General features: G+C 46.4%; 1 protein-coding gene across 2 annotated transcripts; it reads right to left on the bottom strand.

The window, feature by feature from the left end:
* Positions 1-214: 214 nt before the first annotated feature.
* On the bottom strand, positions 215-24,363 carry LOC137356985 (tudor domain-containing protein 10-like). Of its 2 annotated transcripts, none has more exons than XM_068022892.1 (13): positions 24,198-24,363; positions 21,489-21,519; positions 20,251-20,342; positions 17,930-17,982; positions 17,082-17,152; positions 15,575-15,731; positions 14,541-14,571; positions 12,682-12,751; positions 11,398-11,545; positions 10,544-10,683; positions 5,606-5,760; positions 979-1,049; positions 215-373 (listed from the first exon to the last, which is right to left on the bottom strand). In XM_068022892.1, exons 1-13 carry the CDS (start codon positions 24,217-24,219, stop codon positions 335-337), a joined length of 1,080 nt encoding a protein of 359 aa, XP_067878993.1. In that variant the 5' UTR covers positions 24,220-24,363; the 3' UTR covers positions 215-334. The 2 variants fall into 2 exon arrangements, with proteins under 2 accessions (XP_067878993.1, XP_067878994.1); XM_068022893.1 differs by lacking the exon at positions 24,198-24,363 and adding an exon at positions 21,633-22,127 and having other exon boundaries at positions 216-373.
* Positions 24,364-25,537: the final 1,174 nt, after the last annotated feature.

Genomic DNA, 25,537 nt, shown 5'->3' with positions numbered 1-25,537 from the left:
GGGGAAACCACTCCATTTACCACCAGGCAATCCACCCACCCCCACCATCCTCTCAGCTGTGAGAAAATGTACTGAGATGGGTAACCAGAGAGCCTGTAAGGAACGTAAGCAAATGGAAACTGGTGGGAAATCCCTCCGACAAGTAAATTTAATGTGATTCATCCTGGTGGTAGTTTTTTTTAATTCAGTGCTGTCACACTTCTCTCCCCTTCCTGTTCTCTATAGCTCTAAGCTCAATAAGATAGAAGGCGATTAGCACATAGTCTAATTTATGAGTTCATAGTTTCCTTTATTTTGTATTCTCAAGTGGTTTGTTCCCACGCCTGTGCTGCTTTCAGTCCTCATCTGTGATGGAGAATCTCAGGATGTGGGGCTTTTATTTTAAAAAAAACACAAAACAAAGTCTTATTCCTAAGAAGGTGTGAGAGCAGTCAGCTAATCAGACACTCTTCCCTTCCTCCTGCTGTCCCCGCCCTCACCATATTCAGAGTCACATTAGCTTGATTTGATGATCTGAGCAGCCAAAAGGGATGTTTTAGGAAAACTGACTGCCATTCAGTGATGGCCCAGTCTCTTTCCCCTCCCCATCAATGACTATCTTTCCAAACTGTAGAGTTTAACCTTCCCGTAGCTCATCTCCTTTAGTCTGGGATCAGGTTTTTCTCTTTCCAATACAATCAGCATGAAGTGTGGCAAATAAATGAAGAGGGCCTGGCTAATGGGGACTTCCCTTTTTTTTTTAAAGCAGCAGCTCACCACATTGGACAATGTGACCCCAAAAGAGACAGGACTGGATGGGATTCCATCTGCAGTCTGCTCACCTGCCACGATCTTTGCTCAGGCGCACATAGGGCAAACAAGCTGTCTGGCGAGGTACCAGATGGCAGAAGGCCATCCCAGACACAGCAGGAGTAGGTGCATCCAAGGAAAGGATTCCAACATATCTCAAGACACTTGATTCCAGCCGTGCATGTTTACCTCTGCCTCGTGGAATCCGACAACACTTCCCTTCAGAATGGTCCCGTCCATCTTGCGATTGCCCATGACTCCTGTTTATTTTTTTAAAAATGATCAGGTTTTTAATGCTGACTTTAATAGTGGGTCAGAGTTTCTGCCACCTTAAAACAAGAGTCCTTGTGTTTACAGACCCTTCCATCCTCTCCCTCTGTGGCCCCCTGAATGCACCGACCTTCACTTTCTAGTGCCTTGCCCAGGAGACATGGGGTCAGCAAGTTACATTCTCATAATACTGATCCCAAATTTACATCTATTCTTGCTTTCAAATACTTGGATCCGCCGCCATATTATACAAGGAAAGTCAAGATATTTAATGGTTCAATAAGAATTTTCCTAATGGGGGTAAAGGCACTTAAGCGGTGTTGATCAAGGGACAGTCCTGGTTAAACCCTGGAGAGTTGAAATCTGATGTAGTACCTGCTGCACAACAATTTAAATAATTGAAAAAAAGTAGTAACACATGCTGTGGATAAAGGGGAACCAGTGGATGTACTGTACTTAGGTTTCCAGAAGGCATTTGATAAGGTGCCACATCAAAGGTTATTGCAGATAATAAAAACTCATGGTGTAGGGGGGGGTAACATATTGACATGGATAGAAGATTGGTTAGCTAACAGGAAACACAGTAGGCATAAATGGGTCATTTTCTGCTTGGCAAGATTTAACAAGTGGTGTGCCACAGGGATCGGTGCTGGGGCCTCAACCTTTTACAATTTATATAAATGACTTGGATGATGGAATCGAAGGTATGGTTGCTTAATTTGCTGATGACACAATGACAGGTAGGAAAGCATTATGTGAAGAGGACATAAGGAGGCTACAAAAGGATACAGATAGGTTAAGTGAGTGGGCAAAGATCTGGCAAATGGAGTATAATGTGGGAACATGTGAAATTGTCCATTTTGGCGGGAAGAATAAAAAAGCATATTATCTAAATGGTGAGAGATTGCAGAGCTCTGAGATGCAGAGTGATCTGGGTGTCCTCGTGCATGAATCGCAAAAGGTTAGTGTGTAGGTACAGCACGTAATTAGGAAAGCTAATAGAATGTTATTATTTATTGCGAGGGGAATTGAATACAAAAGTAGGGAGGTTATGCTTCAGCTATACAGGGCATTGGTGAGACCACATCTGCAGTACTGTGTAGAGTACTGGTCTCCTTATTTAAGGAAGGATGTAAATACATTGGGAGCAGTTTAGAGAAGGTTTACTAAACTAACTAACATCTGAAATCTGCGCGCTATCTTACGGGGAAAGGTTGGACAGGCTGGGCTTTTATCCGCTGGAGTTTACAAGAGTAAGAGGTGACTTAATTGAAACATGTAAGATCCTGAGGGGTCTTGACAGGGAGGATGTAGAAAGGATGTTTCCCCTTGTGGGAGAATCTAGAACTAGGGGTCACTGTTTAAAAATAAGGGGAGGCCCATTTAAGACAGAGATGAGAAATTTTTTCTCTGAGGGTTGTGAGTCTTTGGAATTCTTTTCCTCAAAAGGCAGTGGAAGCAGAGTCTTTAAATATTTTTCAGGCAGAGGTAGATAGATTCTTGATACGCAAGGGGGTGAACGGTTATTGGGAATGTGGAGTCGAGGTTACAATCAGATCAGCCATGATCTTATTGAATGGCGGAGCAGGCTCGATGGGCCAAGGGAGCGAGCGGCCTACTCCTGCTCCTAATTCGTATGTTCACATGGGAAGCAAGTGCTTTTAATGGGCAGTTTTTGAGGTTAGTTGAGAGGCTAATTGCTGTTACTCAGGAAAGGGTGGCTCTAAATTGGCAGATGCTTGTAAAATCTGATCTCTTCCCTCGTGGCAACACGATGTTAATAAGATCAGGAAAACTAGCAAGAGATGACATTCTTTTGATTGTTTTAATTTATGATTTTCTGCTCGTTTGTGAACAAAGATTTGCATTTATATAGCTCCTTTCACAACTTCAGGGTATCCCAAAGTGCTTTACAGCCAGTGAAGTATTTTTGAATGCAGTCACTGTTGTAATGTAGGAAATATGGCTGCTAATATTTGCACAGCAAGCTCCCACAAACCGCAGATAAAGATCAGAGAATGGTTACAACACAGAAGGAGGATATCATTCAGCCCATCACGTCTGTGCTGGCTCTCTGAAGGAGCAATTTACCATGTGCCACTCCCTGCCTTCTCCCCGTAGCCCTGCACATTCTTCCTTTTCAGATAATACCTCAACTCCCTCTTGAAAGCCTCAATTGAACCTGCCTCCACCACACTCTCAGGCAGTGTGATCCAGATCCTAACCACTCGCTGCGTGAAAGTTTCCTCATGAAACTACTGCTTTTCTTTTGCCAATTATCTTAAATCTGTGTCCCCTGGTTCTTTATCTTTCCACCAATGGGAACAGTTTCCCCCCCCCATCTACTCTGTCCAGACCCTTCATGATTTTGAATACCTCTATCAAATCTCCTCTCCAAGGAGAACAGTCCCAACTTCTTCAATCTATCTACGCAGAGGAAGTTTCTCATTCTTAGAATCATTCTTCTGAATCTTTTCTGCCCCCTCTCTAATGCCTTCACACCCTTCCTAACATGTGGTGCCCAGAACTGGGCACAATACTCCCATTGAGGCTAAACCAGTGTTTTCTAACAAGTATGAAAGAACTTCCTCTATTTTGTTCTCTATGCCCCCTATTAATAAAGCCTAAAATGCTGTATGCTTTATTAACTGTGCTCTCAACTTCTCCTGCTACTTTCAGTGATTTATGCACATATACACCCAGGTCCCTCTGCTCCTGCACCCCCCCCCCCCCCCCCCCCACCCCCACCACCCCACTTTAGAATTGTACCTTTGACTTTATATTGTCTCTCCATTTTCTTTCCACTGAAATGAATCACTTCACACTTCTCTGCATTAAATTTCATCTGCCATTTCTCCACCCATTCCACCAACCTGTCTATGTCCTTTTGAAGTTCTACATTATTCTCCTTTGTTCACAATACTTCCAAGTTTCGTCAGCAAATTTTGAAATTGTGCCCCGTCACCAAGTCTAGATCATTAATATACAACGGGAAGAGCAAGAGTTCTAACACCGATCCCTGGGGAACTATACCACAAACCTTCCTCCAGTCCGAAAAATGTCCATAAACCACAACACTCTGTTTCCTGTCAGCCAATTTTGTATCCATGTTGCCACTGTCCCTTTTATGCCATAGGCTTTAACTTTGCTGACAAGCCTGTTATGTGGCACTTTATCAAATGCCTTTGGAAGTCCATGTACAACAACATTACCCTCTCTGTTACCTCACCAAAAAACTCAAGCAAGTTAGTTAAACACGATTTGCCCTTAACAAATCCATGCTGGCATTCCTTAAATTAATCCACATTTGTCCAGGTGATTATTAATTTTGTCCCAGATTATTGTTTCTAGAAGCTTCCCCACCACTGAGGTTAAACTGACTGGCCTGTAATTGCTAGGCTTATCCTTTTATGAACAAGGGTGTTACATTTGCAATTCTCCAGTCCTCTGACACCACCCAAGTCTATGAAAGACAGGAAAATTATGGCCAGTGCCTCCGTAGTTTCCACTCTCACTTCCCTCAGTATCCTTGGATGCATCTCATCCGGTCCTGGTGCCTTATCAACTTTAAATACCGACAGCCTATCCAATACCTCCTCCTAATCAATTTTAAACCCTTCAAGTGTCTCAACTACCTCCTCTTCCACCATGACCTGTGCAGCACCATCTTCTTGGTAAAGACAGATGCAAAGCATTCATTCAATACTTCAGCCAGGCCCTCTGCCTCCATGCATAAATTCCCTTTTCGGTCCCTAACAGGCCCCACTACTCCTTTCATCACCTTTTTACTATTTATATGCCTATAGAAGACTTCTGGATTCCCTTTTAGGTTAGCTGACAATCTCTTCTCATACTCTCTCTTTGCTTCTCTTATTTGCTTTTTCAGTTCCCCTCCAAACCTTCTATATTCAGCTTGGTTCTCTGTTGTCATATCAACCTGACATCTGTCATCAGCACACTTTTTCTTCTTCATCTTAATCTCTATCTCTTTTGTCATCCGGGGAACTCTGGATTCGTTTGCCCTACCTTTCCCCTTCGTGGGAACCTGTGCCTGAACACTCTTCTTTAAAGGCAGCCCATTGTTCAGTTACAGTTATTTTTGGGGGGTGGGTGTTTGTTGAAGGATAACTTTTGGCCTAGCAGAACTGCTCTGCTCTTCAAATAGTGCCCTGGCATCTTTTATGTCTACCTATAAGGACAGACGGGGCCTCGTTTTAACGTCTCATCTGTAAGATGGCACCTCCAACAGTGCAGCACTCACTCAGTGTTCCGCTGGGAGTGTCAGACTGGATTATGGCCTCAAGTCTCTGGAGCAGGACTTCTGAAATCAGAGGCAAGACCGCTATCCACTGAACCACCTTACCAATCAGTCAATCAGTTGGCAAGTGAATGAATGACGGATAGAAGGTTCCACATGTCTGGACAGATGGCTACACGTCCAGACTTTGTCTGGTGGTGCAACAGCAAGGAACTGGCCGTGGGTGGGGAGGCGGAGAGGAAGGTTCCACGAGGATCTTGAACAGAAAGCAAAGATGAACAGACTTACCTTGCTGCAGGACGAAGGGCTGGACCAGAGGAGGGACGGCCCAGAATTCATCATTGTCCAGAGATTTCACAGACGTTGCGGAGACACAAGCCGTGCTCCCAGAATCCACGTAGAACAGGATGACCCGACTCTCCACCACATCAACGATCCAGCATCTTAAAAGGAAAAGGGACACGGTGTGTTTTGAGGTTAAATCCTCATATTAGAACGCAGTGGGATGGGGGTTGGGGTGTCAGCAAATCATTTGTTGTGGCGATGATGCTCAAACATTGCGGAGGGGGGTGGGGGGGGGGGGGGGGTGCAAGTCAGTTCTGTAGCATCCTACTGCCGGATTCCCACCCCAGGCTTCAAACCCCTCCCTGTTTCGACTGGGTCCACTCCCTCAAACCCCCAAAAGCTGGTCATAATCTAAATAAGTGACTGCTGCCATCCTCCTGGAGTCTTTTTACAACAACTTGGCATTTATATAGCGCCTTTAACGCAGTAAAACATTCCAAGGGGTTTTTCAGGAGTGTAAATCAGACTAAAAAATTTAACACTGAGCCACATAAGGAGATATCAGGACAGGTGACCAAAAGGTTTTAAGGAAAGTCATACGCACTAGGAGGAATAGGCCACTCGGCCCTTCGAGCCTGCTCCGCCATTCAATAAGTTCATGGCTGAACTGATTACTCCACATTCCCAACTACCCCCGATAACCTTTCACCCTTTTGCTTATCAAGAATCGATCTACCTCTGCCTTAAAAAATATTGAAAGACTCTGCTTCCACCACCTTTTGAGGAAGAGAATTCCAAAGACTCGCGACCCTCTGAGAGAAAAATTTCTCCTCATCTCGGTCTTAAAACAGTGACCCCTAGTTCTAGATTCTCCCACAAGGGAAAACATCCTTTCCACATCCACCCTGTCAAGGCCCCTCAGGATCATATATGCTTCAAGGTCGCCTCTTACTCTTCTAAATTCCAGCAGATACAAGCCTAGCCTGTCCAATCTTTCCTTGTAAGATAGGTATTAGTCTAGTAAACCTTCTCTGTACTGCCTCCAACACATTTACAGCCTTCCTTAAATAAGGAGACCAGTACTGTACACAGTACTCCAGATGTGGTCTCACCAATGCCCTGTATAACTGAAGCATAACCTCCCTACTTTTGTATTCAACACTCCTTGCAATAAATGATAACATTCCATTCGCTTTCCTAATTACATGCTGTACCTTCAAACTAACCTTCTGTGATTCATGCACTCGGACACCCAGATCCCTCTGCATCTCAGACTTCCGCAATCTCTCACCATTTAGATAATATGCTTTTTTTATTCTTCCTGCCAAAGTGGACAATTTCACACTTTCCCACATTATACTCTATTTGCCAGGTCTTTGCCCACTCACTTAACCTATCTACATCCCTTTGTAGCCCCCTTATGTCCTCTTCACAAGTTACTTTCCTATCTATCTTTGTGTCATCAGCAAATTTAGCAACCATACCTTCGGTCCCTTCATCCAAGTCATTTATATAAATTGTAAAAAGTTGAGTCCCCAGCACAGATCCCTGCGGCACACCACTCGTTACATCTTGCCAACCAGAAAATGATCCAGTTATGTGTTCCGAAGAAGGGTCGCTGACCCGAAACGTTAACTCTGCTTCTCTTTCCACAGATGCTGCCAGACCTGCTGAGTGATTCCAACATTTCTTGTTTTTGTTTCAGTTATGTCTACTGTTTTCTGCTGGCTAGGCAATCTTCTATCCATGCCAATATGTTACCCTCTACACCATGAGCTTTTATTTTCTGTAATAACCTTTGATGTGGTACCTTATCAAATGCCTTCTGGAAATCTAAGTACAATACATCCACTGGTTCCCCTTTATCCATGGCACATGTAACTCCCTCAAAGAACTCCAATAAATTGGTTAAGCATGATTTCCCTTTCTCAAAACCATGTTGACTCTGCCTGATTACCTTGAATTTTTTCTAAATGCCCTCTATAACATCTTTAATAACAGCTTCTAACTGCCTGTGTGGAGTTTGCAAGTTCTCCCTGTGTCTGCGTGGGTTTTCTCCGGGTGCTCCGGTTTCCTCCCACAAGCCAAAAGACTTGCAGGTTGATAGGTAAATTGGCCATTATAAATTGTCACTAGTATAGGTAGGTGGTAGGGAAATATAGGAACAGGTGGGGATGTTGGTAGGAATATGGGATTAGTGTAGGATTAGTATAAATGGGTGGTTGATGTTCGGCACAGACTCGGTGGGCCGAAGGGCCTGTTTCAGTGCTGTATCTCTAATCTAATCTAATTTCCCCTCAGACAGATGTTAAGCTAACTGGCCTGTAGTTTCCTGCTTTCTGTCTCCCTTTTTGAATAAAGGAGTTACATTTGCTATTTTCCAATCTAACGGAACCTTCCCCAAATCTAGGGTATTTTGGAAAATTAAAACTATCAACTATCTCACTAGCCACTTTTAAGACCCTAGGATGAAGTCCATCAGGACCCGGGGACTTGTCAGCCCGCAGCTCCAAGAATTTGTTCAGTACCACTTCCCTGGTGATTGTAATTTTCTTGCGTTCCTCCCTCCGTTCCATTCCTGACTCACAGCTAATACTGGGATGTTACCTGTATCCTCAATATGGATGCATAATATCTGCTCAATTCATCTGCCATCTCCTTGTTATCCATTATTAATTCCCCAGACTCACTTTCTATAGGATCATCACTCACTTCGTTAACTCATTTCTTTTTTATCTAAAGAAACTCTTGCCATCTGTCTTTATATTTCTAGCTAGCTTTCTGTCTTAAAGCCTGAAAGAAGGAGAGAGGTGGAGAGGTTCAGGGAGGGAATTCCAGAGCTTAGGGCCCAGGCAGCTGAAGGCATGGCCGCCAATCGTGGAGCAATGGAAATCAGCACTCGCACCCTCAACAGGGGTCACTGGATAGTGATTAATCTTTTTATTCCACAGCCCTCTCTCCCACAGCCCTTGGAGGATGGGACCAGTTGTTGTCATGCACCTATCACAACCCAGCTGAGATCAGCTCATGCAGCACAGACCAGGGGTTAAACCCAGAACCTTCCTGGCATGGATTTCGACAAAGAAATGTTTCTGTACTGACAGAGACCTTGGTTGGTAATACTCATTGCAGGCAGCTGGTGGCACTGTGTATCAACACAATGCACTGCCACCAAAGTGACAAGAAGCAAGATAGCTGGGAGGGAACAAGAAGGCTGCAACTGACTCCAGGAGTTTAGACAGACTCTGGAGCACGTTTCGGCCTGGTACTCAGCCCTGGAGCTGGAACGAGTAGACTCTACCGTATGGTCTCTGGACAGGTGGACTGTTTCAGTTTCCCTTACTCCTGTCCATTAAAAGACTTGCATTTCTATAGCGCCTTTCACAATCAGGTTGTCCCAAAGCACTTCACAGGCAACGAGCGGTTTTTTTTGAAGGGTGATCACTGTTATAATGTAGGAAACGTGACCGCCAATCTGCATACATCAAGCTCCCACAAACAGGAACATGTTATTGACCGGATAAATCTTTTTCACGATTTTGGTTGCAGGATTTGACACCAGGGAGAATTCGCCTGCTCTTCTTTGAAAAGCGGCCTTGGGATCTTACGTCCACCTGAGAGGGCAAGACGGACTCGGTTTCTCGGCTCGCTGCAGGACAGCGCCTCCAACAGTGCGGCACTCCCGCAGAATTGGCTCAAGTCTCTGGAGTGGGACTCGAACCCACAACCTTCTGACTCTGAGGCGAGAATATGACTTACCGAGCCACAGGTATGTAAAGGTTATTTAAATGTGAAGCTCGAGTCATGTTGGAGCTTGTAGTCATTAACAGTGCAATTAAGATGCACAGAAGACAAAGGTCAGGCTATCAAAGTGAGCTCCTGAATCCTAAGGAGTACATGGGGTGATTAGATTCCTTGTCAGCTGTACTACAAGCAATGAGCAGTATTAAGAATTTTTTGACTTGCTATTTTACTAACCAGTCTTATATCTGTACTGTTAGTTTCTGTATTACGCAGAGTAGGACACGGTTCAGAAGTTATGTATGGGGATTCCTGGGACTCCAACCCCAACAGAAAAATGTTCTAAAACTTACCAAATCTAAACAGCTCTGCCCTTTCTGCAGCAAGTGCCAATGAAAGAGTGACGAGGGGTTGAAATAGATCATTTATCTTGGGTGGTGAATTGCTTTGGCCTCAGTACAGTAATCACAAGCAAGAATATTTAGAAGAGTGTAAAAGTTCCCTTCTGCCAGTCCCCTACCCCCGTACGTGTTACAAATGTACAAGACACCCTACACTTTCCTTCCCCGAGACACCGTTCTAGATAGGTGAACCTGGACAGTGAATGCAGGCAGGATATTCAACTGTATGAGGCATCACAACCCGATCCTCAACATCGACACATGCAGCACCCTAGCAGGGGTCACTGCACTGCAATCTGGAGCAGAAACCTAATTTCTTACGACCCCGTCTAGCCCTGGGGCACAGAGCCTAACGCGTCTACCTCTTTGCCCGCTACCCACCCCCCCCCCCCCCACTCCCAGACACCAACTTAAGGTTAGCTACCTCACCACACGTTTGGAACACGCTGCCTGCAAGGGTGGTGGAAGCTGATTCAATGGTAACTTTCAAAAGGGGAACTGGACAGATACTTGAAAAGGAAAAAGTTGTCAGGCTATGGGGAAAAAGAGAGGAGGGAGTGGGAGCGGAACTAATTGGATAGTTCTTTCAAAGAGCCAGCACAGGCCCGAAGGGCCGAATGGCCTCCTCCTGTGCTGTATTATTCTATGATGAGTGGTTGAAGGTGATGTGACTCCAGCAACCAGACAGGATGTAAATCCTCTGCAGCCATTGGAATGAGCGCGTGGCGTGATTTCATTCCCGGGACTTTCACCCTCATTTCCAATTCCACCCCCAACCCACACAAGGAAGCTCACCAACCTGTTCCATTCTCCGCCCTCTCCCGGGAACTCGGCCATGCACCGCTTGCCCCGCTGCACCTCTTCTTTCTTAAGGAACGGTTGCTCCTGAGTAACCACGGAGAGCGCATTGAATAGCTGGCACATCTTCACATACGTCTCCTGCCAGAAAAGTAATCATTCTTAACCCAACGGATCTGGCATTTGCTTCTTTCTCTCCACACTGCCATTTCACCCCCCGCCCCCCCACCATCCCTGGGATCTGTCCTGTGCCAATTAATAAAACTTCCCAAGGTTAGGAAGCTGGTGATCAATATCTTAACTCCATTTACTCACTTTAGTTCCATAACCCTTAACCCCCTTACCCAATAAAAATATCATTCTGAAATATTCAACTGACCCTCCCCTCAGCCTCAACAGCTTTTGGGGGGGGGGGGGGGGGGGGGGGGAGAAAGAGTGTTCCAGATTTCCACTCCCCCTTTGTGTGAAGAAGTGCTTCCTCACATCACCCCTGAACGGCCTGGCTCAAATTTTAAGGTTCTGCCCCCTTGTTCTGGACTCTCCACAACTGAGGAAATAGTTTCTCTCTATCTACCCCATCAAATCTTTTAATCATCTCAAACACCTCAATCAGATCACCCTTTAATATTCCCACATTTGAGGGAATACAGCTGTCCTTATAACTTGACGCTTTAGCTCCAGTATCAATCTGGTGCATCTGCACTGCAGGCAGAGCATCGATTTAAACTCTCACCTGAAAGACAGCACCACAGACAATGCAGCACTCCCTTGATACCGTGAATGCAGCGTCAGTTCAGATCATTCTTCAAATGGTTGCGCGAAGCAAAACAAGCTGCTGCCAGTCGGCCCCCTTACCGGAGTTAAGTGCATGGCCCAGAAGTATGGCATGTTGGGGAATGTGTCCATGACCATCAGTCCGACATTCCCGTGTACCTTCGCGCTCTCACTGATCCACCCGACATCCTTGAAACAGCTGGTCAGCATCTGCACCAACGTCAAACTCCTGGAAAGAAATAACTTGCAGAGAATTACTCAGAACTCAGAGCAGAGAAACAGGCCAAGCCAGTGTTTGTGCTCCACATGAGTCTCCTCCTCCTCCCACTCGCTGTGGTTTCTCCTGAATTCCCAGTTGGATTTACTAGTGATTATCTTATATTTATGGCCCTCCTGGATTTGGATTTCCCCACAAGTGGAAACATCCACTCTATTTATCCTATTGAACCCTTTCATAATTTTAAAGACCTCTGTTAGGTCATCCCTCGGCCTCCAAATCTTTCACATTCCCCAGGATGTCCTACAGAACTTCACCGTCAATGGCAATGCTTTCAAAACTTAGTTACTCTTTTGTAGGTAAACGCAGCCGCCAATTTAAACACAAGGTCCCGCCAAAAAGGGAAAATCGATGGGTCATTGGCAGTACAGGGTGAAGGATTAATGTTGGCCAGGGCACTCAGGAGAACTTCCAATTTCTCCCAACCGTGCCGTGGGATCTTCATACATCGACGGAAACAGGCAGACGGGGGCCTCAGTTTAAATTTCACCTCCATCACAGCCCAGATTGTGGGCTTGAACCCGCAACCTCTGACTCAGAGGCAAGGACACTACCCACTGAGACATGCTGACTGATTAAAAAGTTTGGCTTCCCAGGAACTGAGCGTCCCCGCCACCGCACCAGCTGATTAGCTAACCCTAGTGGGAGGTCAGTAACTAGAGGGGCAGAGATTTAAGATCATTGGCAAAGCAAGCAGAGGAATTCGTTGTTTTAAAAATTCACACGCGAGTTGTGGTGATCTGGAAATATGCTGCCTGAAAGGGCGGTGGAAGCACATTCAATAGTAACTTTCAAAAGGTATTTGGATAAATATAAATAAGGATAAATTTGCAGGGCTGTGGGGAAAGAGCAGGTGGACTGGGACTAATTGGATAGCTCTTTCAAAGATCCAGCATAGGCTCGATGGACCAAATGGCCTCCTTTCTGTGCTATAGGACTCTATGAACACAGAAGAAACCTCAGATCAAACTCAGGGCCTTCTGCTCTGTCTGACTCAGTTGGTTGAGCCATTGGCAGTAGCAGCCTCTGATTTGGTGGCGGGTATTTTAACGCCCTGTCTGGTGGGGTAAATAAATGGTCCGCCATACCTCATCTCCAATGGGACAGCGTAGCTGGTCCGACTTCCATCTTTAACTGGCTGAGAGACAGACAACATTTCTGCGGGAAAGGAAAAAAAAAAAGAGGGGAAGTAACACTCCACAAAACAGGAGATGGAAGAAACCTACTTTACAAATCTGCCCCGTTCCCTTCTCCATCCACATGCAGTTTGTCAGCCAAGTGAGCCAGCGGTTTTGTTCCCTACAGTATGCCAGTTGTTCGACACAGTGATCAAACTTGGGGCCATAGTACATGTTGTGTGTTTGTAATGGCGGCATCGACGTGATACTGTACGTGATACAGTGATACTCACTGCCTCGATTTTAACTTCTCATCGTCACGTTCAAATTCCTCCATGGCCTCACCCCTCCTCCAACCCTGCGTTCCTCCAATTCTAGCTTCTTGTGCACCCCCCACTGTCTTCAGTCCACCATTGGCAGCCATGCCTTCAGCCGAGGCTCCCAAGGTCTGGAATTCCCCCCCTAACCCTTTCCATCTCCCACTCCTCTATTAAAACGCTCCTTAAAACCTGCCTCTTGGACTAAGCTTCTGGTCACCTGTCCTAATATCTCCTTATGTGGCTCAGTGTCAATTTCTGTCTAATTACGCTCCCGTGAAGCACACTGGGGCCATTTTACTAAGTCAAAAGGTGCTGTATAAATGTTGTCGTCGTCTAGGTTCAAACAAAGACTGGGTGAAGGACAAGACAGACTGGCACCCAATTGGAGTCAGTACCTTCAGATGGGCAGGGTGCCAGATAGGTAAAACATTCAGTGAGTATTACACCTCAGGAAGGATAGATTGTCCTTGCAGGGGGTGCTGCGCAGATTCACCAGAATACCACCAGGGCTTGGGAGGGTTAAGTTTTGATGACAGATCCATTAAACTTCACTTCTATTTTCTCGGAGTATGGAAGATCAAAGTGTTTACAATGTCTGACAGATTTGTTAGAATCAGTACATAGAAACTATTTCCTCTAGTGGGGAATTGGAACATACAGGGACATAACCTTAGAACTGGGCCGCTTAGGAGTGAAAGCAGGATGCACTTTCTCCCCCATTTAAAGGTTAGTGGGAATCTAGTACCCTGTCCCCCAAAAGGCCATGGAGACTAGGGGTCAGTTTGAACTTTCAAGATCAATAGATTTTTGTTGAGTAAGTGTATCAAGGGATATGGAGTAAAGGCAGGTAAATAGGGCTGAAGTGAGTGTAGATCAGCCAGTGATCTAATTGAATGACACAGCAGGCTCGAGGGGCTGAATGGCCTCCTCCTGTACCTATATAAATCAGCATGGAAGGCAAGAGCTAAAAACCAAGTCAGGTGCTGACTCGTCCTGGTAGACTATAGATTCGGGAAATATAATTCCTATTGACTCAGCCACTAAAGGCAGTGACATGGGACTGCCGGACACTACAAGACAGCAATGTTATTTACGGACACCCAGTAGTGATAATTGCAAGGCTCAGCTGTGATCAAAACCCATACTGCATGATGTCCACTCCCAGAATGGGGGTACAGGGAGTTACACATGGAACCTGAATAAGTGTATCAAGAGATATGGAGCAAAGACAGGTATATAGAACCATAGAAAAGATATGGCACAGGAGGCCATTCAGCCCATCGTGTCTGTGCTGGCTGAAAAAAAAAAGACTAGCTTCCCAATCTAATCTCGCCTTAATATGCACTTCAGAGAAGGGGAGATTAGCCTCTATCTAAATGAATGACAGTGCAGGCTCGAGGAACTGAATGGTCTCCTCCTGTGTCTTCCTATGAATGGCGCCAGCAAAAGGTTGGGGGGAGTGTGGTGGGGGGGTAGAAATAGAAGAGAAAAGCCACAGTAAGTACTTACTGCTGGAATCTTTGTCAACTTTCTCCAGAGGCTGTGAAAAACAGGAAAGGGTACAGTATTAGGACCCATCATCAGATGACATAGCCAACCGAGGCACAGAACAGCTCAGGTTAGAACCTTTTCCCTCCCAAAGCGGTTCCAAAGGTGCTGGCCAGCCACACCCCCTTTACTTCTGCCACTCCTCTATAACCACGGGCTGGGCCCAACCACTCAACAACAACAACTTTGTTGACAGTAGTCAATCAGGAGACGGACCCTTGATGATTTTATCCTCCCTCCCTCCCTCTCCCGAATTCATTTAAGCTAATAAAAACTGGGTACTTCCTGATCTGGAGTTCAGTGCCACAGTGGGAAGTGCCAGCAGGTCCAAGGGAGCAGCCCATCCTCTTCGGCTGTTCTCCTTCAGTCCCTCTTCAATCTACAGCAACCCACAAATCCAGCAACTGGAAGGACAAGGGTAGCAAGCGCATGGGACCACCACCACCTCTAACTTCCCCTCTGAGTCACACATACCATCCTGCCTTATCAGCCATTCGATCATGGTCCATCCATCAAAATCCTAGAACTCCCTCCCTAACAGCACCCCTACACCACATGGACTGCAGTGGTTCAAGGAGACGGTGCACCACCACCTCAGGGGCAATGAGATGGGCAATAATTGGCAGCCTTGCCAGTAATGCCAACATCCCAAGAATGAATAATACGTTATTTTTTAAAGCCAGCCATTAGATGGTGGTGTAAGGGCAGTCTCATGACCATTCTCTCTCAAACCACAGCTTGGATTCTACCCATTACTAGGGTTACCCAGTATGGATATATTCCTGGAGGTTTCGTCACGTCATCCTATCTCCAACAGCCCTGAAATGTCAAACAACCTTATTCCTTCCCATTTCCAATATTTCTTTAACTTTGGGGCGGGGTGGGGGGGGGGAAATCTTTGTTTTAATACCTGTGCAGGGTGATCCAAACTCCTAACCACCATGATGCAATGCGCCGTGCCACTGCCTACCCCATCCCCAAGTACCAAATCTTACCGGTAATTCCACTTCTGTTGCCTCTGTTGATTTTTCACAGCTCCTGGACTCGGCCAGGTCTCTCACAACCAGGCGTCGCCCATTGTAGATGGTATTGTTCAAGTGACTGATGGCAAGTGCCACATTTTCAGCATCCCCCACATCAACAAAAGCGTAGCTGCCAAGGGGGAAAAGGGGACATTGATGGGAATGCAGCACACACAGCCATCGCTAAGCATCCCCCACCCCACACAGGACATCCCCTCCGTCCAATCACCATCCACAATTCATACACAACAGCCAATGTTGGCTCAGATAAGTTAGCTTTGTGACATATAAACAGAGAACAGGGGAGTCCTGCTCCCTCCACCACCAACCCTGCATGCCCCCCAGATGTGTGAAGATATGGACAACATTTTTCCTTTCACTATATGAACAATGATGCCAAGTCCACATTTACTGCCCATCCCTGGTTGCCCTGAGGTAGTTAATGACACCCAGTACAACTGGGTAACTTGCTTGTCAGTCATGTGTAGTGTGCACTAAAAACGTCGGCCAGTCCAGGTAGGGGTTTGTTTAGTGAACCCAATGGTGTTTATCAGCTGCTTTCATGGTCAGTTTTGTTCAGGTGCAAGCCTGAATTTGATTCCACAACTTGCCTGGGTGGCATTTGAACTCACGACCTCTGGATCAGGCCCATACCTTTAGCACTACTGGTCGACTGGCCTTGATAGCCATAGACTTCGGGGAATTTAGTCAGTAGCCCTATGCTCCCTGCTGACTCCTTTGGGAAACTCAGATACTGAAGCAGCCCATGTCCAGATGCAGCAAGACCTGGACAACAACAAGGCTTGGGCTGGTAAGTAGCAAGTAACATTGGTGCCACACAAGTGCCGGGCAATGACCGTCTCAAAGAAGAGAGAATCTAACCATCTCCCCCTAACTCTCCACATGCCTGGATGGGTGCAGCTCCAACAACACTCAAGAAGCTTGACACCATATAGGACAAAAGCAGCTCACTTGATTGGCACCCCATCCACCACCTTCAACATTCACTCCCTCCACCACCGACGCAGACTGGCAGCAACATGCAATTAGGGATGGGCAACAAATGCTGGCCAAGCCAGCGCACCCACATCACACGAACAAAAAAAAATGAACGTTGGACTCCACTGTCACCATGATCCTTGTTTACCACCCCACCTGCCCCAGCAGTCAAATAACTTGCCAAGACTCGCTATCACGACTCACTCAGAATACTGGAGGAGGCCGTTACCTATCAGCTGCCTGTGCCCAAGCTCTGAATTCCCTCCCTAAACTTCTCTGCCTCTCCCTCCCTCCTTTAAGACGCTCCTTAAAACATACCTCTTTAACCAAGCTTTTGGTCACCTGTCCTATTATCTCCTGACGTGGCTCAGTGTCAAATTTTGTTTGCTAACTCTCCTGTCAAGCGACTTGGGATGATTTAATATGTTAAAAGCACTTTATAAAGGCAAGCTGCTGTCAAAACAACAAATCTGTAGCTTACCACTTCAGCCCCGACACTACTTTGCGAACCTTCACTGGCTCGAACGCAGCAAACAGCTGCAAGATCTGCTCCTGAGAACAAATGGAAGTGTAACCATGAGCAGCAAGTTTTCGGAGTTCTTTCCGAGCTACACTGTGCAAAGAGAGAAGAAGAGGCCAGTCCGACACCACCATTTTCCTGTCTCACTTTGCTGGAGATGTAACAGGTTTTAAGAACACAAGAAAGATAAATTGAAAAAAAAACAGAAAACGCTGGAAATACTCAGCAAGTCGGGCAGTATCTGTGGAGAATGTTAATGTTTGCGTTAGCTCTGTTCCTCTCTCCACTGGTTCTGCATTTGCTGCTTATATTTCTCCACTCTTTCCCTGGCACCAGGGCTCCTGCACAATCTCCAGGGTTCAAATATATCCCGCAGGACTCTGTCCAGTCACCGAGTCAATGCATCGCCCGAGTCAACGTTTACTGTGACTGGGTGCCAGCATATTCTGGAATTTGTACGGCAAGGCACAGCGCATTGATCACAATGCACAATGGTTGCAGCAAAGTCCAACTAGCTCTTGCTGCAACAAGCACCAGTGTGGGCAGGCCCAAGGTAGAGATCTGTCCACACAGAGCAGGCAGCAAAATCAGAGGAAGAAAGCCCATCTGTGATAGCTAGGTTTGCAGCAAGATTAACCTTGCTGTGAGAGGGCAGTACACGACAGGGAGATCTAACTGATACACAAACTCCCTCTCTCGTAATCAAGAATCACAGACAATGAAACAGTCCAAGATCAGTAACTATCGAGTGCTTGGCACAGAGCAAAGCTGATCACTCATAAAACTGACTCAGAAGCGTCCCGATTTACCTCTGTGATCTCGGATGGAAGGTTTCCGATATAAACGTCCTTCTTCTTCAGCCCTGTGAGAAACCAGAATAAAAAGGGTTAACTATATACAAATTAGAAGGGGAGAAATTATAAAGGTCTCCCCTCAACTGCCCCCTTCCACATATTCACTGTCTCCTGCTAGGATACGTTACCCAGCTTCCCACCAGTATCTCACTCAATTGGCAGGGAATTCAGCCAAGGGAGACATCACAGCCAAGCCCATTAATCTCCTCTCTATGTATGCATGCATGCATACAACAATCAGTGGGCGCAGCAGGAACCCAGGTTTGTATTCTCCCTTCTCTACTTCGCCAAAGGCCACCGAGTTGAAACCGTATCACCTCAAATGCTGCCCTCGCTCGAATCAGCGAACTTGCCATCAACCAAGGGTGAAACTTGGGAATCTTCCAAGTTTAACTTGCCCTCTTGGGTGGACATGAAAGATCCCATAGTACAATCCAGGTATCTAAACTGGGATATTATTTAAGAACATGAGTTGATAGATGAAAAGATCAAGGTCCACCTGGTTCACCCTCAGAACATGAGAAATAGGAGCAGGGGTAAGGCCATTCAGTCCCTCAAGCCTGGCCTGTCATTCAATAAGATCATGGCTGACCTGATTGCAATCTCAACTCCACTTGCCAGCCTGCTCCCCATAACCCTCAACTCCCTTGTAGATCAAAAATCTGTCCAACTCAGCCTTGAATATATTCAATGACCCAGCCTCCACTGCTCCCTGGGGAAGAGAATTCCAAAGATTAATGACCCTCGGAGAAGAAATTCCTCCTCATCTCCGTCTTAATTGAGAGACCCCTTATTCTGTAACTGTGTCCCCTCGTTCTAGATTCCCTGAGGGGAAACTTCCTCTCAGTATCTACCCTGTCATGGCCCCTAAGAATCTTAAATGTTTCAATAAGATCACCTCTTATTCTTCTAAACTCCAGTAAGTTCAGACCCAACCTGCTCAACCTTTCATCCTAAGACAAACCTCCTCATCCCAGGAATCAGCAGTGAACCTTCTCTGAACTGCCTCCAAGTATATCCCTCGTTAAATAAGGAGACCAAAACTCTACGCAGTACTCCAGCAAGACTTACCTACTTTTATACTCCATTCCCCCTTGCAATAAAGGCCAATATTCCATTGGTCTTCCTAATTTCTTGCTGTACCTACATGTAACTTTGTGATTTGTGTATAAGAACACCTAGATCCCTCTGTACCAGAGCATTTGGTAATCTTTCTCCATTTAAATATTTTACTTTTCTATTCTTCCTACCAAAGTGGATAACCTCACATTTTCCCGTATTATTCTCCATCTGCCAATTTTTGCTCACTTGACCTAACTATCTGTCTTTTCAGACTCTTTGTGTCCTTACAATTTGCTTTCCTACCTATCTGTGTAACAGCAACAAATATGGCTACAATACACTTGGTCCCTTCATCTAAGTCATGAATATAGATTGTAAATAGTTGAGGCCCCAGCACTGATCCCTGTGGCGTCCCACTCGTTACAGTTTGCCCTCCTGAAAATGATGCATTTATCCTGACACTGTTTCCTGTTCGTTCGCCAATCCTCTATCCATGCCAACACATTACCCCCAACACCATGAGATCTTGTGTAGTAACCTTTCAAGTGTCACCTTATCCTTTTGGAAAGCTAAATACACTGCATCTACTGGTTCCCCTTTATCCACCCTGCTTGTTACATCCTCAAAGAACGCTAATTAATTTGCCAAACACGATTTCCCTTTCATAAAGTCATCTTGACTCTGCCTAACTTTATTATGATCTTCTAAATGTTCTGCTACTACTTCCTTAATAATGGATTCCAGCATTTCCCCAATGACTGGTATTAAGCTATCTGGCCTATAGTTTCCTGCTTTGTCTCCCTCCTTTCTTGAATAGGGGCGATACATTTGCAGTTTTCCAGTCCGCTAAGACCTTTCCGTAATCTGGGGAATTTTGGAAGATTACAACCAATCAATCTCTGCAGCCACTTCTTTTAAGACATTTGTGTGGGAGGACAGGCTGTATGGAACAGAGGGTCTCTCTTCCTATCCATCGTTCTTTGTATGTTTGCAGACCCAGACACGAGGGGGAAGAGAACCCCCAGTGGTGGCTAACTTTGGGAAGTATAGGTCAAAGTTACCAGTTCCTCTCACGCATCACATGCCACATTTCCAATTACTCATTAACTCTGTCCCCAAATGAAAAAAAAATCTCATCTGTGAAACTGCTGAAGCTCTGGGGAAAATAACCTGTTTTTAAAAAAGAATGACGGATGGAAGCCTTTCCCATTTACCTTTCGTTTTCTTCAGTTCCAATCTCTTGTTAGATGCTCCATCGAGGTAAAACCTCCGCGTCAGCTGCTTGTCACCGCTTTCATTCTTCGCCCTGAGACCAACACAGAAAGAGACAGTCCAATTTTGTCTGTCTGTTCCAGAAACAAGTTGAAACCCTCTAGTGCCCAATAAGACAGTGGCAGTTCAGATAACACTCAATCATCAATCAGTAAGTTGTAAAGAACTTGCATTTCTGTAGCAGCTTTCATGACCTCAGGACATCCCAAAACTCTTTACAGCCAATGAAGTATTTCTGAAGTGCAGTGATTGTTGAAATGCAGCGGCCAATTTGCACACAGAAAGCTCGCACAAAAAGTCATGACCAGATCATCTATTTGATGTTGATCGGAGGATAAATGTTGGACAGGACACCAGGGGGAACTCCACTGCTCCTCTTCAAATAGTACCATGGGAATTTTTTTTACCTCCACCCAAGGGGGTAGAAGGGACCCGTTTAAAAGGTCTTATCCAAAAGATGGCACCATAGTACAGTGCTCTCTCAGCCTAGATTATGTGCTTAAGTCTCTGGAATGAGGCCTGAACCCACAGCCTTCTGACACAGAGGCAACAGTGCTACCCAATGTGCCACAGTTGACTCCTTAGCAAAGCTATGGCAGAATCAGCCAACATTCGCCTCAGAGGTGACTGGAGAATGATCAAGGGCAGGAACCAGACTGGTTTCCCACCAAACATCCGACTCACTGCTTAGGGAATAATGGGTGCTTGGGTACAACTTATAGGATAATATAATGAAGGTTTTCAGATAAGTCTCTAAAGCAGTCTGACATCTGAACCTTGAATTGATTCCAAGGATCCAGTTTGCTGGATATCAATAAATAGCCTTTCCTTCCAGCTCACTCAGAGTGCTGGACATTGTAAATTTGCAGTTCTTGGCTAGGGTAGCAGTTACGGTGCTAAATGCAATCACGACTGTGCCACCATCCACTAAATCTGTGGATGTCAAGACAGGATCAGCTTCACAGTCGAACAGTCTATCAACATTCACTGCTTGAGTTCACACACAAAGAATGGACACTTAGACAAGTTACCATAGAAACACCTGTAGCCCATACTCCAGAGGCTGTCAGCAACTCAAGGCAGACACTTAACACAGATCTAGAGTTTAAAAACACCCCGTAACCCTCTTCCCAAGATTAAACATCCATAGTTAAATTAAATAATATTGTACACCACTCACATTCTCATTTTCTCTAAAGGCTTCCTCAGACCTGCAAGAATTTAAGCAGCCAGTCAGTTTCAATTTTAAGAGAATATTCTGACAGTTTAAGTTCCATCAACTAAATAATTGCTTAAAAATGGAATTAAATTATGCAGCTCTCACCACACACACAGCCTAATTCCCCAGATTCACAGCTGCCTTCTCCTGAAAGTAATACAGTACTGATACATATGATCTATGGACTAGAAAAGTGAAGAGCACATTAAGCAAAAGTATGAAATGGATAGTAGAAGCGAGTTACAGGCTGGAATCTCATCAAGAGGTGTTTTCTTTCTTCTTTCTTTCGGGCCTCCTTATCTCGAGCGACAATGGATACGCGCCTGGAGGTGGTCAGTGGAGCGAAATAACAGATAGCCTGGAGCAGGTTACAAGCTGGAATCTAATCAAGGGATTCAGGGAGAAGTTTATATATAGAATAGCAGATGTCTATAGATTGGGCAGCAAGGTGTTTAGGCCGGCACAGACGCGACGGGCTGAATGGTCCCCTTCTGTGCTATAGTTTTTCTATGGTGCTATAATCGAGGGGGTTCAGGGGTGTATCTTCTTTCTTTTGGGCCTCCTTATCTCGAGAGACAATAGATACACGCCTGAAGGTGGTCAGTGGTTTGTGAAGCAGCGCCTGGAGTGGCTATAAAGGCCAATTCTGGAGTGACAGGCTCTTCCACAGGTGCTGCAGAGAAATTTGTTTGTCGGGGCTGTTGCACAGTTGGCTCTCCCCTTGCGCCTCTGTCTTTTTTCCTGCCAACTACTAAGTCTCTTCGACTCGCCACAATTTAGCCCTGTCTTTATGGCTGCCCGCCAGCTCTGGCGAATGCTGGCAACTGACTCCCACGACTTGTGATCAATGTCACACGATTTCATGTCGCGTTTGCAGACGTCTTTATAGCGGAGACATGGACGGCCGGTGGGTCTGATACCAGTGGCGAGCTCGCTGTACAATGTGTCTTTGGGGATCCTGCCATCTTCCATGCGGCTCACATGGCCAAGCCATCTCAAGCGCCGCTGACTCAGTAGTGTGTATAAGCTGGGGGTGTTGGCCGCTTCAAGGACTTCTGTGTTGGAGATATAGTCCTGCCACCTGATGCCAAGTATTCTCCGAAGGCAGCGAAGATGGAATGAATTGAGACGTCGCTCTTGGCTGGCATACGTTGTCCAGGCCTCGCTGCCATAGAGCAAGGTACTGAGGACACAGGCCTGATACACTCGGACTTTTGTCTTCCGTGTCAGTGCGCCATTTTCCCACACTCTCTTGGCCAGTCTGGACATAGCAGTGGAAGCCTTACCCATGCGCCTGTTGATTTCTGCATCTAGAGACAGGTTACTGGTGATAGTTGAGCCTAGGTAGGTGAACTCTTGAACCACTTCCAGAGCGTGGTCGCCAATATTGATGGATGGAGCATTTCTGACATCCTGCCCCATGATGTTCGTTTTCTTGAGGCTGATGGTTAGGCCAAATTCATTGCAGGCAGACGCAAATCTGTCGATGAGACTCTGCAGGCACTCTTCAGTGTGAGATGTTAAAGCAGCATCATCAGCAAAGAGGAGTTCTCTGATGAGGACTTTCCGTACTTTGGACTTCGCTCTTAGACGGGCAAGGTTGAACAACCTGCCCCCTGATCTTGTGTGGAGGAAAATTCCTTCTTCAGAGGATTTGAACGCATGTGAAAGCAGCAGGGAGAAGAAAATCCCAAAAAGTGTGGGTGCGAGAACACAGCCCTGTTTCACACCACTCAGGATAGGAAAGGGCTCTGATGAGGAGCCACCATGTTGAATTGTGCCTTTCATATTGTCATGGAATGAGGTGATGATACTTAGTAGCTTTGGTGGACATCCGATCTTTTCTAGTAGTCTGAAGAGACCACGTCTGCTGACGAGGTCAAAGGCTTTGGTGAGATCAATGAAAGCAACGTAGAGGGGCATCTGTTGTTCACGGCATTTCTCCTGTATCTGACGAAGGGAGAACAGCATGTCAATGGTCGATCTCTCTGCACGAAAGCCACACTGTGCCTCAGGGTAGACGCGCTCGGCCAGCTTCTGGAGCCTGTTCAGAGCGACTCGAGCAAAGACTTTCCCCACTATGCTGAGCAGGGAGATTCCACGGTAGTTGTTGCAGTCATCTTTGTTTTTATAGAGGGTGATGATGTTGGCATCGCGCATGTCCTGGGGTACTGCTCCCTCGTCCCAGCACAGGCATAGCAGTTCATGTATATATATATATATATATACACAGAATAGCAGATACCTGGGTTCAAGTAATGAGCTGGGATCTGACGGAGGGGCTTCCACCGTGTTAGTTATTGAGTTTTACATTAGGGAGGTTGGCAAAAAACCATACAGCGCAGAAGGAGGCCTTTTGGCCATCATGCCTGTCCAATTTAGCAGGTGGTGACAGCATCCACGTCCTCCACACACAAGACAGGGATTCGAGGAAGCCTCACTATCCTGCTGAAGGAAACCTGCCCCCCCACCGGGCCCTCACCACCTCAATCCTATACTAAGCCTATAGGTGACTCCAGTCTCCTTCAGGCACCAGCTTGAGTTAGGCCCTCCACAGTGGCTCAGGGAGCCACACAATTGTGCCCAACATTGGGCCAGCAAAGGAAGAGGCAATGAGACATCAAATGCCAGCCGAGAGACAATAGGAGGGAGCCACCAGCCAGTCCTCACCCTCCATGGCCTCGCTCGCCATCACTCCACGTGACTCCCGGCCAGCCGGAAGTAGGCGACGCCCCTCACGTGACCGGAAATCAACCCAGACCTTCCCCCCTCGCCACTTTTTCCCGCTCCTCCAGCTTGGGTGCGGGGCTGAGACAGAAGGGGAGGGCACCTCCTTCCTTTCTTTCTTTCTCCCCGTCAGGCGGCGGTTGGAGGGGAGGAGAGGGGTCGCCCCGCAATGTTGGGGGGGTGTCGGAGGTCACTTCCGCCCCGCACGGCGGCCATTGTGAGGCAGGGCGGGCGGCGGTTACCCGTCAGACCTCGCGCGGGCGGGAACGACGGGGCTGGAGCGCGTGAGGCGCCGTTGCCGTCGCCATTTTGCTCAGTCACTGGAAGGGCAACCGTGGTGCTGGCAATGGCTCTGCTGCTGCCGCCGCCATTCACACCTCCTCGACGCCCAGCTCTTTTTGTTTATTCAACTTCTCCCTTTGCCCCATCCTTTCCATTTATGTCATTTAAATCACTTCCACTGTTCCACAGGTCTTTGTCCTCTTTTTTGCTTTCCAATTTCCCCCACCCCCCACCTCTGGCCTCACCGGAAAAGGCCTATCCAGCGACGGCTCAATTTTAAAAATCGCACCCTTGTATTCAATTCCCACCTCGCTACCTCCACCCTCCCCCCATTTTAACCCCCTCTGAGATCTATCCAATTCTGGAGCATCCCCCAATTCCCATCGCTCCGCTATTGGTGGCCGTGCCTTCAGCTACCTGGGGCCATCAGCTCTGGAATTCCCTCCCTAAACCTCTCCGCCTCTCTCTCTCTCTCTCCCCTCCCTTGGGTCTCTTCTCAAAACCTAACTCTTTGACAAAGCTTTTGATTGCCTGTCATATCTCCTTACGTAGCTCGGACAGAGAATTCGTTTGGTAGTTGCTCCCGTGAAGCGCCTTCTGACCTTTTACAATGTTAAAGGTGCTATATAAATGCAAGTTGTTGTTTTACAGCTCTAATTTTTGCCAGTTCTAATGATAGGTCACTGACCCAAAACGTTAACTCTGTTTCTCTCTCCACAGATGCTGCCTCGCATGCTGAGTTTTTCCAGTATTTTCTGTTTTTATTTCAGATTTCAAGCAGCTGCGGTATTTTGCTTGTGCAGAAAAGATGGGCGCTGAGCCAAATACTCAGACATTGTCACTAGGCAAGGGCTTTCAGGCTTACAGAATGAAGCAGGTGGATGGAGTTAAGATACAGATCGGCCATAATCTAATTGAATGGTGGAGCAGGATTAAGGGGCTAAATGGCCACCTCCTGTTCATTTGTAAAATGTTAAAGGGGCTAAATGATCCGCTGTTCT

This window comes from Heterodontus francisci, chromosome 46 (genome assembly GCF_036365525.1).
Source record: "Heterodontus francisci isolate sHetFra1 chromosome 46, sHetFra1.hap1, whole genome shotgun sequence".
NCBI classification, from domain to species: Eukaryota; Metazoa; Chordata; class Chondrichthyes; order Heterodontiformes; family Heterodontidae; genus Heterodontus; species Heterodontus francisci.
The sequence above is the reverse complement of the archived record's forward strand: the minus strand, read 5'-3'. Positions and strand labels throughout refer to the sequence as shown.